General features: G+C 41.4%; 4 protein-coding genes across 5 annotated transcripts in view; 3 read left to right on the forward strand and 1 right to left on the reverse strand.

Annotated features, from left to right (window-relative positions):
- The first annotated feature begins 3657 nt into the window (after positions 1 to 3657).
- On the forward strand, positions 3658 to 6397 carry LOC137999616 (arylamine N-acetyltransferase, pineal gland isozyme NAT-3-like). The gene has a single exon (XM_068845438.1). The coding sequence runs from the start codon at positions 4068 to 4070 to the stop codon at positions 4977 to 4979; it is 912 nt and encodes a 303-aa protein (XP_068701539.1). The 5' UTR covers positions 3658 to 4067; the 3' UTR covers positions 4980 to 6397.
- Positions 6398 to 7433: 1036 nt separating this feature from the next.
- LOC138000964 (protein SSUH2 homolog) lies at positions 7434 to 8066 on the forward strand. Its single transcript, XM_068847633.1, has one exon. It carries the CDS (start codon positions 7434 to 7436, stop codon positions 8064 to 8066), a length of 633 nt encoding a protein of 210 aa, XP_068703734.1.
- LOC137999617 (DNA damage-regulated autophagy modulator protein 2-like) lies at positions 8062 to 14514 on the reverse strand. 2 transcript variants are annotated; one of them, XM_068845440.1, is made up of 3 exons: positions 14374 to 14514; positions 13834 to 14254; positions 8062 to 9079 (listed from the first exon to the last, which is right to left on the reverse strand). In XM_068845440.1, the coding sequence occupies exons 2-3, from the start codon at positions 14173 to 14175 to the stop codon at positions 8609 to 8611; spliced, it is 813 nt and encodes a 270-aa protein (XP_068701541.1). In that variant the 5' UTR covers positions 14176 to 14254; positions 14374 to 14514; the 3' UTR covers positions 8062 to 8608. The 2 variants fall into 2 exon arrangements, with proteins under 2 accessions (XP_068701541.1, XP_068701540.1); XM_068845439.1 differs by lacking the exon at positions 14374 to 14514 and having other exon boundaries at positions 13834 to 14336.
- An 81-nt stretch (positions 14515 to 14595) lies between these two features.
- Positions 14596 to 15000, forward strand: part of LOC137999615 (ATP-dependent DNA helicase DDX11-like) — a 32220-nt gene continuing 31815 nt past the window's right edge. Inside the window, exon 1 of the mRNA XM_068845436.1 lies at positions 14596 to 14874. Coding sequence (XP_068701537.1) covers positions 14644 to 14874 — 231 coding nt within the window. The 5' untranslated portion in view covers positions 14596 to 14643. The remainder of the gene's footprint in view (positions 14875 to 15000) is intronic.

Raw genomic sequence — 15000 nt, forward strand, 5'->3', positions numbered from 1 at the left:
ATTTTAGTCGCAAAATCGCCACGCTGCATTGTGTTGTCAGCGGTTTAGCAAAAAAATATGAGCCCGCAATACTTGTGTGTAAAGAAACCGCTGAGAGTGGCGAATAATCGAAGGAATGGAGCTGTGCACGTAACATCGCAGCTAAATTACTCTACAATTACGCTATCTGAGAAAATTCACAGCGAGAAACAAAACAATTTTGTCATTTATTCTTATTTATTTATTTATTTATTTATTTTAGCGAAAGTAGCAGCAAAAGTGGCAACTGCTAACCCTTTTGTTTCGAAAGAGCGAAGGTGACAACAAGTCGCAAATTTGCGACTTCTCCAGATGTTTTAGTCGCAAAGGGAAAAATTAAGTCGCAAATGCGACTGTATTGGTCGCAATTTCGATCCCTGTAGATGTTAGATGTTCAATTACAAACTCTGTTTTGAATGGCCACTCTCCCTCATTGTGTAAATAGTTCACCCTGAAGTCTAAATAGATACAATTCGTTTTTGAGTAAATGAAAGGAAACAAAAATGTAGTTTAAGGAGTGGAGGCAAATAAAACAAATCGTGCCATTGTCACTGCCTCCAAAACAGCAGATTAAAAGCCAGTTTGATAAAACAGCAAAGATCTATCCCTAAACCTGGGCTCATTCGACAAGAACTGCTAAAGATGATGAGTGTTTATGTTCAGGACTTGCACGGCGACGGCAACGAGAACGTCAAAAATTTGCATATTTAGTAGGCAAAAACAATAGCTTTGCACGCCCTGCACGTGTGTTTTTCACTTTTGTCCATTTCATTGCCGTCGTCAGCAAAACTACAACGTGAAATAGCCAAATTTTAGGTTTTATGGAAAACGTCATTACTTGAGGATAAATTTTCATTTTCTGCCCTAAATTGAGCGCCGTTCCTACCAGCGTCATTTTTTGAGGAACTACCACACCCCCGTCATATTAAAAAAGTTGAAATATTAACGAAGCGATTACAATAACGCGAATTTATATTTTGAGATGACGTTCTCGTTGCCGTCGCCGTTGTCGTTGCTTAAGCTCCCTTTTGTTTGTTGGCAGTTGTCGTACCCAGATTTCTCTCACCTTATTCCTTGCCGCCATTTTGAAAAAATGTGCATATTTGTCCATCCATCGATGGACAAATCTTGATCACGTGATCTGCTGTGTGCCAGGGTTCTCTTAAAGACAGTACACACGCACTACAAATTTTCCGCGATTTCAATTTCTCCGGCCAAGACAAACTTATTTTCACCATGGACATTACATCTCTATACACAGTCATTCCTAATAGCGAAGGTCTTCAAGCACTTAAACCCTTTTTCGATCAACACACTGTCAAAGAACCTAGCTCCGAAACGCTCCTCCGCCTTGCCGAACTAGTTTTAACGCTTAACTGTTTTTCATTCGCCGGCAACTATTACAAACAAATTAATGGTGTAGCGATGGGCACAAGAATGGGACCTAGCTATGCTAATCTTTTTGTAGGATATGTTCAACACCAATTTTTTAATCAGTACAACGGCCCCAAACCTGAACTCTACGGCCGCTACATCGACGACTGCATCGGCGCTATTTCATCCAGCAGAGAAGAACTCGATCAATTTATAACCTCCGTCAACTCTTTTCATCCGGCTCTTAAATATACCTGGGAAATTTCGGAAACTTCATTGGCTTTTCTAGATATCAAAGTTTCTATTAGAGGCAACGTGCTATGTACTAGTGTGCACTACAAACCTACTGATTCTCACAGTTATTTGTTGTATTCATCGTCACATCCGTCACATGTCAAGAACTCCATCCCTTATTCTCAATTTCTTAGACTTCGACGTCTATGTAGTGATGACTCTGATTTTTCCAGCAAATCAGAGGAGATGTGCCAGTTCTTCGAAAAACGTGGCTATCCTGTCTCTGTGGTCAAAGCGGGCCATCATCGCGCCCAACAATTTGATCGACAGTCATCACTACAAACGTCACAAAAAGATAAGAATGACAGAATTCCATTCACCCTCACTTTCCATCCTCATAATCACGCAGTCAAAAGCATCATTCTTAGTAATTTTAAATTACTCCAAAATCATCCCGAGACTGGTAGAATCTTTTCGCAACCTCCACTTATTTCATTCAAACGCGACAAAAACGTAGGCAACTTTTTAGTTAGAAGCGCGCTCAAAACTAACGAGCAACCCGGCACTTTCAAATGCGCGCGCTCACGATGCAAAACTTGTCTTTTCATTGTCAACACTAGCAAGATATCGGGACCTAAGCGATCTGTTACGATCACCGATCGTTTCACATGTACCTCCGCAAATGTCATTTATTGCATAACCTGTACGTTATGTAATAAATTATACATTGGTGAGACAGGTAGACAACTAGGTGACCGATTCCGCGAACACCTTCGCGATGTTGAGAAGAATGACAAGGATGCATCCAAGCCAGTCGCTCGCCATTTTAATCTGCCTAACCACTCCAAAAAACACATGGCTATCTGCGGCCTTTCCCTACATCTAAGTACGACGGAAAGCCGCAAGAATCTGGAACAAAAATTCATCTTTCAAATCGGCACCCTTAATCCTCACGGTATTAACGAACGCTTTTCATTTAACTAATATATTCCTATTTTTCACGTTGCCATGTTACCACCAATAGCGTAGCTCCTACTCTACTATAAAAACTACACGTAACCCATAATCCCTCGATTCGCTCTGACGAAGGGCTAACGCTCGAAACGTCAGCTTTTAGAATCTCTGTACGGTGGCCAATTTACATTATGAACTCCGTTGATAAAACCAAATTTTTGTATACTACTTCTCCACCGACGCAGCACCACAGTTTCTTTCGAACTACCCCTCCATTCTCAAGACCCGCCGCCATATTGAAAGCCGAGAAGACCCTGGGAACGAGGTTGAAAGTTGAACTTCTACTAGGTGTTGTCCGTGCATATTCTTCCCAAAAGGACTATGAAGGTTTAGAATGGGAGAGCGTTAAAAGTAAGTATGAAGATATCAGAAAAGACTTCGTCACCTTGTATGAACAACAAGATAGGGCAACCGGAGATGTTAGCACCAGATCCTCGATCCATTTTGGTTTTACCGCAAACTCAAAAGATCGCAGGCGGAAAAATATCCGGATTCGAGATCGAAATCGTTTACACGACAAAACTTTCCGGATTCAAAGGTTTTCGGATTCAAAGTTCCCACTTTAGATTCCGGATTCAAAATCTCCGGAGACACGACCACCTGAAAGGTTTTATGTCGGATTCGTCCACTTTTGTGTAAACGGCAAAACTAATCCGGTACTAAAACGTTCCGGATTCATCACGAATCCGGAACAATTTCCTCTAGTGTAAACCTAGTCTAAGTGTTATAGATCTTGCTGAAGTACATTTACTGTGTAATAATTTTACTAAGGCATTCAAGCATGGGTTTGTAATTTAAAGTAAGAGGTAACAGCACTCTGATCAATTAAAATCGATACACTACGGTGGTGTTGCAAGCGACTCCTCTATTAACTGACAAAAAATTAAATGATGGAATTCAACATTTTGATGCAAGATGAATTACGGTGATATTTTTCCATCATGTAAGACAATAAGGCAAGAAAATCAGGAAGGAAAACACAGGAAAACATGAATTCGAAGAGAAAGCACTTACCGACCCAATGAATTGATTGAAGGAAAGAGTAACGAATAATCTAGCTTATTTCTCCGTCAAACAGTCTTCAAAAAGTGTGCCTAACAATCACGAAAATATGGTAAAAACCTGGGTTAACACAAGCACAAATATGTTCGAGCAGTATCCCCAAACCAAGCCCGAGCGTACGTACTTTTGGACGTACTATAGTATACTACGGTCGGGTGATACCCGGTACTTTGGGACTCTTTTTGTCGGGTGATACCCAGTACCTTTCGCGAGAATCGGGTGATATCCAAGGCGTCCAGCGTCCAAAGGCATTCTAACTGCAGTCCGTCTTGTGATCCAGTCATTGTTGAACTCCATCAGAAAATAGGTGTCAAAGGCTGCCTCGTGACTGCTGTACTAGTTTTTCTCGTACTTCCTTTCTTGAGATGGCTTCGAAATTTACTGCTGAGGAAGCAGAGGATTATTTAGCTCGTATCCATTATGCTGGGCCCATGGAGCCAACAATCGATGCTTTGGTAGAACTGCATAGGTGCCATATTCTAGCAGTGCCATTTGAAAACTTAAGTGTGTATGGAAAGGAAATGATAACGCTGTCTAAAGATTGGCTGTTCCACAAGGTTGTTCGACGTCATCGCGGAGGATTTTGCCTTGAGCTCAGCACTTTGTTTTCTTATCTTCTTGATTATTTTGGCTTTAAATTCAAGAAACATGCTGCCTCAGTTTATAGCCGGAAGACAGGGGTCTTAGGCCCACCTTTTGATCATCAAGTCTTGATAGTGGATACTGAATTTGAATCGTGGTTGACAGATGTGGCTTTTGGCGACTCCTTTTGGCTTCCTCTTCGTTTCACTGGCTTCGCTGAAATTCAGGAACAAACAAGTGGAATTTATCGAATTCGCAGAGACGGAGACTACTATTTTTACGAAGAGAAAGTGAAGGTAATTGTTGATGATCTAGGCCGAGAGGACGTGGTCGCAGAGAAGTTCATTTGCCCTAGTGATCCTATGTGGGCGACACGCTACAAGTTTGATCTGATTCCCAGGAAGACGGAAGACTTCCAGGAAATGTTAGAGTATCACCAAACAGACACCAAGTCACCATTTACCCACAGTCGCATTTGCACTGTTGCAAAACCTTGGGGACGGATTTCTCTTTCTGGAAATAAACTTGTAACTTCAAGATACCTCGGAGACAACAAAGTCAAGAAACAATCGATTGAAATTGTGGGAGGCGAGGGAAAGGTGGTGGAGGAACTCGAGCGGAAGTTTGGAATAAAAAGAGAATCTTGTCTCTATCCTGTTGGGTCCTTGTTTCATGGCACACAGTGGAATACATAGTGTTTGAATTTCCTTAGACAAGTTAATTAACTCTTAAGCCACATAGTAAATACTGTTAGAATTATTCAAATGTATGTTCCCAGGGGTGCAGCGTGAGATTTTAAAGATGTACGCACGCAAAGAGCTAGGGGGGTCTGGGGGCATGCTCCTGCAGAGAATTTTGAAGTCTAGGGTTTTGGAGAGAAAGGGAGGCCCTGCCTGAATCGTGTCATTTCTTTGACACCGCCACAGCCCGAACTTCTGGACTAGACAATCTAGCTTTCTCTCATCAAACTGGTTTTTCCAGTGTGAACACCGTTTAGTGATAAAACCGGTTTTAATGTCACTGTTCCTTGGTATCAACATAGCTTTTAACGCATAACGTAAGGCGCAGACGTATTGGCGTTTTTTGAGGGGAACACTGCCTTGCGACTGGTTAGCCTATGTGACTTCCGGATTGCGTGATATAGAACAACCTCACTTATCTCCCCAGCACTACGAGCTGATTGGTAAACAGCACGTGCTGGATCAGAAGAGTATTGGTTAGCGAGCAATGTACAAAGGCAAACGAGCCAACAAGCTTGGGGGAAGTCGCTGCGCAGACTTAACCGCACCTTGCAGAAGTGACCCAATTTTTAACGAAGGCAAGGTGATAAACCCAACCCATCTCCAAAGGGAGGGAGGGAGGGAGGGGGAAAAACTTTAACAAATGCCAACAGCTAGTTGGTTTACTATAGAAGACATACAAAAATTTTGGTTTTATCAACGGAGTTGATAATGTAAATTGGCCACTGTACAGAGATTCTAAAAGCTGACGTTTCGAGCGTTAGCCCTTCGTCAGAGCGAATCAAGGGATTATGGGTTACGTGTAGTTTTTATAGTAGAGTAGGAGCTACGCTATTGGTGGTAACATGGCAACGTGAAAAATAGGAATATATTAGTTAAATGAAAAGCGTTCGTTAATACCGTGAGGATTAAGGGTGCCGATTTGAAAGATGAATTTTTGTTCCAGATTCTTGCGGCTTTCCGTCGTACCTAGATGTAGGGAAAGGCCGCAGATAGCCATGTGTTTTTTGGAGTGGTTAGGCAGATTAAAATGACGAGCGACTGGCTTAGATGCATCCTTGTCATTTTTCTCAACATCGCGAAGGTGTTCGCGGAATCGGTCACCTAGTCGTCTACCTGTTTCACCAATGTATAATTTATTGCATAACGTACAGTTTATGCAATAAATGACATTTGCGGAGGTACAAACTGTCAAGTGAACCTTGGATAGCTAACTGAGGCTTTTATAGCTAGACTCTGTCTATTAAAGTAGCCAGTTGTACAGGTTCTACCATGAGCGTAGGTATTACACGTGCTCTTTAACAGTTATGAATGAGGCCTTAACAGATTTGGCCAATGTGGGTGTACGTTATAAACTGAGATCTAGGAACAAAGTCTCTATGTCCTCATTTTATTTACAATAAGACCATTGATTTTATGACCTTTAACGACCGACTACACAGAACACGAAGATAACTAACGCGACATGAATAGCCCCTTTTAGTATGGTCACGTTCCATTAACCGTATTTTAGTGATGGGGCAGTAAAATCTCATGTTAACACGCTGTAACATGAAAAATCAAGATGGCGGCACCTATAAGGCATCATTAGGCCTGGGTTGGACGCTGTCTCCTAGCAACATCGCATGATGCTCAAGAAAGATCTTACTCAATTCATGCAGAGTCTTTCTCGAGATCGTCAAAATTGAGAAAGCAAAGGAGAGACTCTGCTAGCAGGGTGTAGTTCATAATGCTAGTTCATAGCTTATGATGGAATCTTTATTTGTGATTTTTTACCCCACAAGCAAATTTTTAATTTGATCTATCACCCAAGAAATTTGCACAAATGAGCTCAAGTTCCCATTGCCTCCTGGGAGTGAGATTTTACTCTGTCTTATGCCAGACGATTTTACTCGTCAAAAGGGGACGTCCTAGGATGTCTGAGGAGTCAACAGGTTAAAGGGGCTAGGTCACGCTATTTTAGGTAATTTTGTTTAATTTCATTAATTATGAGCTCTAAACGTCAAATTTGCAGAACAAGAGTCTTTCATTTGCAAATTCACGGCCTCATAACAACTGAGAATGATTTTCCAGCTGTGTAAATGACATTTTGATATAGACTGATATAAATTTGAAAAAAGGTGGGCCGATGTTTTTCAAATTTACCCAAATTCAATCCATTTCAATCCTCTCCAGTTTTGTCCATCCATGTCCCTTCTTGGCTTCCCTGTGTTTTGTTAGAGTTCTTCTGTAGTTTTGAACAGTTATTTTGATATTTTAGTCATCACACATCGCCCAAGAGCAGAGTGGGCGTTTCACCGCCCATTCTTTTCTGCGCCCTGACCCCAACGGAGAGCTTGCTCGCACGCTATCTGGAGTTTAGCGTACTTTACAGCCAATGTCCCAGCTCCCTCAGCTCCTCCAGCGGACATGTTTTCACAATACACTGGTTATGAAAATACTCGCTTTGGCAGTTCATTTGTCCCACCTCCTCTGCCATATGTACCACCACTGACAGCACAGATGCCAGAACAGCATTTACAACATTCCCCAGCGATAACTGATGACCAAGCCCGAGATGCCATGCCACAGCTTGTCAGTGAGCACTGTTGCTATGGCAAGGTGCCAGCGCAGGAAATGGTGATCAAGGACATATTTCTATCCAGTGCTTATTATTATTCTCTGACAAGTTTCTGTGAATCAAGGAAGACTGAGTGGAAATTTGAACCTTACCAAGGTCAGCCAATCGACAGCCCGGTCAATGGTCCTGCTCCTCTGCTATGGGATCTTCCAGTCCAGCCGCCACAAATGTTCGCAGACCACGAAACTGAGATTGAAGTCCCCCACATTGCAAATATAAAGAGGCGATGTATCAGATGCAATGGTACTGGGCGTGTGCAACAAATGGATCAAAATGTGCAATGTACCGTTTGTTTTGGTGGAGGATCTAAAAGCCAAAGAGGACATTTGAGGGGACATGAAAGTGTCCATACTGGAGAGACGCCTTACGATGTGCGATGGCGATGTGTGATGGGCGATGACCATTTATTTGATCAGTGCTGAAATTGCCTAAAATTGTGTGACCTAGCCCCTTTAATTAGTCAAAAACTATGTTCCTTCCATTAAACTTATAGAGATGACTAATTTTAACATGTTCTTTGAACTTTTTAAGCTAATATTGCTTTGTAGCACAATGTTTCTATGAGGAAATTAATGCTTACGTGCAAAACCAAATTTGACTGTCTTGTCAAAGAGATGCTCTTTAGTTGAACTCTCATAAAGCAACCATAAAAATGAAAACTCACTGTATGTCTGAAGGTATTTGTACAAAAAAAAAGTTTCTGAGCTTTCATTGTTATACTAATTTAAACAAAAAGAAACTCATATCTTATTCTTACATGTTGCATAATTTGTCACTATAGAGTATTGAGAATGCGGTCATGAACACTGAAACCTCTGATTTTAACAGTATGGGAGACACTCATCATATTGAATACTAACTTGTACCTTGTGAAATGGATTTTAAGTCTAACCACCCTAAAAAAGTCTGTGAAAGCAATTTCTTTCTTTGCTGTTGTTCAAGAACTACTGGTAATAGCAATAATTTAGACATACAGAGATGAGTACAGTCCATCATCTGAGCCTGAACCAGTTGCCAGTGGCACAGGATATTGAGTACACCTTGAAACAACGATTTTCATCTTCACAAATCTGAACTCGCCAAAGAATGTAGCCATGAAACCCAGGAGCAACAAAGCCATTAGCCACTCTGAGACATCACCGACAACATGGTCAACATAATTCTTGTCCTTTGGGTTCCATTTATGTGAAATATGGGAGTGGTGTGTGTGGTAGTGAAACCAGTCTTTGCTTACATAGGATGTTGCTGTGACACAGGATATAAAAAAGACTGACATCAAAATGGCCATGATGAATCGTAAGGTCAAAAGTGTGGAGGTGATGAGGCCACACGACTTCATCTTGTAAGAAATAAACGACTGTAACCAGCAGTAGAAAATACCACAGAGAAACACCATTCCTGCACCAACAATATGGACACCAACCACTGCATCTTCCTGCAAAAACATTTCGTTCAATGGCCACATACAGTAAACATGAACAAGTTACATTGATTTGATTGGGTCCTATGGCCTATAAACTGGAAGTAAGTCAGAGTACAATGTAGTATGAATACCACAAATGGAAATTTCTAGACATACATCTATACCACCAGACCCTAGTTGATCAAAGGCTGTATAATGCTATCCAGTGGCTTGGTCACTAACCAGGATGTAAAATATACTTCAAGTTAAATGCTGTCCATGGTTTTCATTCATGTATACCCTTACTTAGATCTACTATCTATAGATCTGAATTTTCTACAGTAATTAATACGCTCTCCGATTCTCAAAACTTTTAACCCACAGACTCCCAGGGCAGGTTTAGGCCGGTTTGGCTGTCAAAGGGTGTCAGTGAGTGATTAACCCTTTCACTCCCAAGAGTGTCACTTATAGATTTTACTCTGTCTAACGCCAGACGATTTTACTCATCAATGGGGAACCCTACGGGGGTGAAAGGGTTAACCCATTCACTCCTGGGGGTTTCCGGTTTGGGTGTCAAAGGGTTTAAGTTAGAACAAAAAGGAACAAACAAGGATGGAAAATTTTGGACTTGAAAATCCCATGGAAAAAAAACCATCAGTTTTTAAAGTTTTACAGGCTATAAAAATACAAGGATTTGAACAAAAAATCGTTGGAATGTGACTGGAGGGCACCACTGCTGTTTCATGTTTAATTGTGAACAAAAGTAATTTTATTAAGCCTAAAATCAGCAAGGTTTTCAGCAGGTGTTTTTTATTTTTGAGAATGTCAACACTGAAACAGGCTAATAATATTGCAGTGTTTCAGAAAAGGGGGGGGGGGGGGGGTGAAGTCTCGTGGTTTTGTGGCAGCTGTGGAAATTTGACCCACTGGAATTCCTTGATGACACCCTGCCTTGCAAACTTATCTGAAAGCCTGAATATTGGTGACAAACTGCTGATAAAAAATATAATAATATTTGACCAGGTTTTTGACACTGTGACAGACATGCTTTATACAGGTTTTGCAAGTTGAATTTATACTGTAAAAGTACATATTACCATTAAATTTTATATGAAAGATGGTAAAATGATACAGGGAATAACATTATTGTGGTTCTCCTCTGTGCAGTTTCTGCACAGGTGCCCCAAGCTCAGTAAGAGGGAAAGCCTACGAAGGATTGTATAGGAATCCCGATGAATGACCTGAGAAGAAAAAATTCTCAATTAAAAAGCCTAACCTTATTGCTATTGTGGGTCCTTCCTGTGTGGTTTTTTCCAGATTCGACATGAATTGAGCCATCATCAGTTCCTCAGTTTTCAACAGTCCTAATAAAACACTGAATTCTCAGGAGCCCATCAAATTGAGTCAAATATTCCTGGATGAAATGTTCCCACGGTTGCAATTCCACCGTAGAATTCAAGGGCAAAGGTTTTTCTTTCATTTCAATCCACTAGCCGCGCAATCGAAGCCCTGCCAGCAATGTCAGGCAACTGTTAGTGTCCCAAGCAAAACGATAACACAATGGAAAACATCCTCACACACTTTGAAGACAACATGGTCACCGTTGAGTTCGGTTTGGCAACGAGTCTTTGTTTGTGGCTTGGCATCAAGTCTTTGTTTGTCGTCCCTGACAACGTTACCAAACTGAACTCAACGGTATTTTATTATGACCGTTGACAACCGGCTCAGTTTGTGTCGAATCTGGAAAAAAACCACAGAGGAAGGAAGCAAGCGACCCACAATAGCAATAAGGTTAGGCTTTTTAATTGAGAATTTTTTCATGAAATCATCTTCTCAGGTCGTTTATTGGGATTCCCATGCATGTCCATTATATTTTTGATGGTTTTTCCTCAGCTTGGGGCACCTGTGGTTTCTGTAAAAGGTTGATGTTTTAAAGAATGGGGGAGTTAACCCCATGCCAAACTCTCAACCTGGAGGCTGGTATTGTCCTTCATCTGGCCTCTCCCCTGAAACCCATCCACTATGGTTGAACCTACCAGGGAGACGAGTCTCAACCAGTGTAGCTTTCAAGGTCAAAATGGCACACAATCCCCTCCACTACAAAAAGGACAACACAGGGAGAAGCAATGTTGAACTCTATAGGAAGACGCAAGTGTAACAGCATGTGAATAAGAAAAAATTGCAATTGCTACGACTAGCGATTGGTTTAAAAGTCTTGTTTCAGTTTATAAACCAACAGGAAGGAAAACCAAAACGAATCACAACTTGCACTCACAATTTTCCCTGCACTTTGAGCAAGTTACATGAAATTGCTACGAATTTGGATTGGTTCATTGTGCTGTTTGCACCTGTGCTGCAATAGGTTGAAGTAATTGCTTAGTTGGTGTTTGTTTTACGACACTCAATATTGAAAACCACTCTAATACTAGAGAGTAAGAAGAGGCAATTTAGATGGCTCAGCCACATAATCAGGATGAACCAAGCCCGCATCCCCAAAGTTGCTCTCCACGGGAAACAGGAAATGGAATTGAGGAAGATCGAAAACCATGTGGTGTAGGACAATACTAGCTGAAGCTAAGGAGATAGAACACAGTTGGAACAGGTTCGAAAGAAGTGGTGGTCTACGGTTGTAGCCTTATGTCCAACTGCGAATGAAGAGGATTATAGTCAAACGGTTACCCTTGGGAAATAACTAAGCGACCGTTGTATAGAGCGTCACTGCTAGGTATACACAGGTTCTAACTCTTCCGGGGTTGGTTGCTCAAAGCCTGGTTAGCGCTAACCGTCATTAAATACCATGGAAACCTATAGGTTTTGATACCTCTTAACCACCTGTTAGTGCTAACCTGGCTTCAAGCAACCGGCTCCTGGAAGCATTCTCAACGAGATATGAAAAAAATAATCGTGGATCAATTATAAAATGACAGATGTTTTACTTCTTACTTTTATTTTTTGCTTGAAATTGGGGGGGGGGGGGGGGGTAAAGCCCCCCTCAGCCCCCCTGGCTGCACCGTCCCTGTCGTAGTTGTATTGAGTGAGCAATGAACAATTTTGTCTTGATTACCTAATCGTTACCCAATTTGGTGACCATTATATGCAGGTACATAATAACGCAATAGTGGGTTCGGGTGACTGCGTCCGTTTTAAACAGGTGACTGCTGTATACATGTCAACTTTACAGTAATTTTGGGAAGTTGTTTGGTGACTGTACGGGTGACTGCTATAAACAGGGCCATTAAACACAGGTTGACTGTAGATATAGTTAGTATTATTATCATTGTTATTTTAATGATGATGATGATGATGATGATGATGATGATGATGATTGATGTAATATATCAAACACCAGAACGAGTACAAGGCTGCTGCCTAAGAAAATTTTCCGGGAGCCCTTCAGGCCTCCAACATTAACAGTTAGTAGCCCGAGTCATTCTTTCAAGTGCCCAGAATTAATTAATTGAAAGTGAGGATGAATCACCTTGTGATAAGTTAAGTGCCTGTTCAGGCTACTCGTTCAGAAATTTGCAAATGGTCGCCCACGCTCGCAAGTAAGGCACCCCAGGCGACCGGGCGACCGTTAGGTAGCAGCCTTAGAGTATTTCATCGGATATCCAAACACTGAGAAGCTAGTTGAAAAACGAGGCCCAAGGCCGAGTTTTTTAACCAATTTTGATGTGGTTGGATATCTGATGAAACACTCTTTCGAGTGTTTGATATTGCGTCTCAAAGGAATCAGTATTTTAACCCTTTCACTCCCAAGAGTGTCACTTATAGATTTTACTCTGTCTAACGCCAGACAATTTTACTCGTCAATGAGGAACCCCACGGGGGTGAAAGGGTTAAGAGATATTTGGGATCAAAGTTGGCAAAATTTTATGCTAATTAAGACCACATATCCAAACTTCCTTCACGGTAGTGATTTCTTTTGTTTTTGGCTTATGAATTAATAATGAGTTTAAGAAGTCGTTGTCATTGTCACTGTGGCTTAGTCAGTAGTCATGCTTCTTCTCTAAATAACTCTGTTACCATTTAATTAATTAAAGATAAGCTTAATTATATGGGTGCGTTCCTTTTAGCAAATCCGGATTCGGATAACAAAATCGAGATTTTAGGGATTCAGTGTACAAAATGAAACACGAAATCCGAAATACGATTTTTCCTGCCGATTCCCGCCTCGTCCCTAGACCCCCTGCCTCATCTCTAGTCTTCCGCGGATATTGAAAACAAAATGGCGGGCATTCGAAGGCTGGCAATTTTCAATGCTCGACTTGAGTTAGTCGACGACGATGGATACCAGCTCACAGAATCTATCGACGACGGCATTTTTCTGTTAATGAATGACGAGCTACTTCAACTAATTAAAACCAATTTCATTTCTATCCCACGGAAATATTAGTTTGAAAACAAACTCAAACAACAGCACAACACGTACCTGTGGAGTTCGATCCGTTGGACGCAATTGATGAATTCCCAAGGAGCATTGCGCGTGAGCGCGATGAAATGGATAAAGGAACGGAGAATCCGAATGCGGATTGAAATTGAATCCAAAAAATGCTCTATTGGGGGTGGATTCCTTGGATTCGAATCGCATTTCAGATTCCGATAAATGGAACGGTGAAACAAAAATCGGATTGTGTGAATTCGAATCCGGATTTGCTAAAAGGAACGCACCTTAGGTGTCAATGAAATTCTGGTTTAAGTTTTATTCCTTTTATAATGGTGTTTGTCATGATAATCTTTTAAAACAGACAAAGGTTAAAAAAGTAAAAATCCCATTACATACTCACCTGAAAATTGGCCACAATGCAAGCTCCAAAGTTAGAAAGAACGCCAAATACCATGGCTGCTTTGTTGACCATCAGCAAGAGCTGTCGGTCCCTCTCATTCCAGTCCACATCGTGTGTAAGCTGAAGGTACCTTATAAAAATCACCAACAGACCAAGAGCGGCACACAAGTTGAACAGAAGGCCGAAGACGTTGCTTTCTGGCGAATGATCTGCTGTGTCACTGATGGTGGGAAACCATGATGTGTCGTGGCGAAGCAAGGAGATAAGGTAAGTAACGACAAACGTTGAAAGAGAAAGGAACATCAAAACCAACGGTAGCCAGCTAAGGCCGCATCGACACATGTCTCTAAGGTGAAACTCCACGGCAAATAGGTTGCTCGACTCAACTGGATCTTGGGATATTACAGAAATGATGTCTTTTCTGATGCAAAAATCACAAGATCAAAAGGAGGAACTGTCAACAGTCATAAGAGCTTGAAAGGAGCGTGTGTTTGTTCCAAAAAACACTTTGTTAGGGAGGGGACATTCAAAGTTACTAACCATTTTAGGCGGTCAGCATCAATTCTGACTCGCCAATAAGACGTTTGCATTATAGGATTCGAAGACGACTTCAAGCGAGAGGAAAGAATTTTTTTTTTTTGCAGAAGACGGGTTAAAAGTCTTAAACTAAACCTACATGTAATAAACCCAACTTCTACTCTGAGAGGAAATTTGCGTCAGCTGCCTACTCGTCAGAGCGAGGCTGAGAGATTTTAGCGCGAAGTTTGGGAACCAAAACACGAAAGTCAAAGCTGATTTGAGTAGATTGGTATGGAAAAGGCACAGAATTATGGAATTGTCAAAGAAAAGAAGGCGGAAAATTATGATGTTGAACAAGTACCCTTACAACAGTTACCTACATTGAAATCCGGAACAGATAAGAAACCAGTATTTTTCCCTTTTCCGTTCCCGCCTTATGACATCCAGGAGGATTTCATGAATACGTTGTTTGACGTGCTTGACAGTGGACAAGTCGGAATCTTCGAAAGTCCTACAGGGACGGTGGGTGTTATCATGGAGAGGATTTTGCGGAGAGAAGAAAATCAAGTTTTGAAAAGTATTACTTGTTTGAGCGGAAGCCAATGATACTTGGCCCCAGCCACCCCTCCACTATGTTATCCCCTCCCC

The sequence above is a fragment of the Montipora foliosa genome, chromosome 4 (assembly GCF_036669935.1).
Source record: "Montipora foliosa isolate CH-2021 chromosome 4, ASM3666993v2, whole genome shotgun sequence".
Classification (NCBI taxonomy): Eukaryota; Metazoa; Cnidaria; class Anthozoa; order Scleractinia; family Acroporidae; genus Montipora; species Montipora foliosa.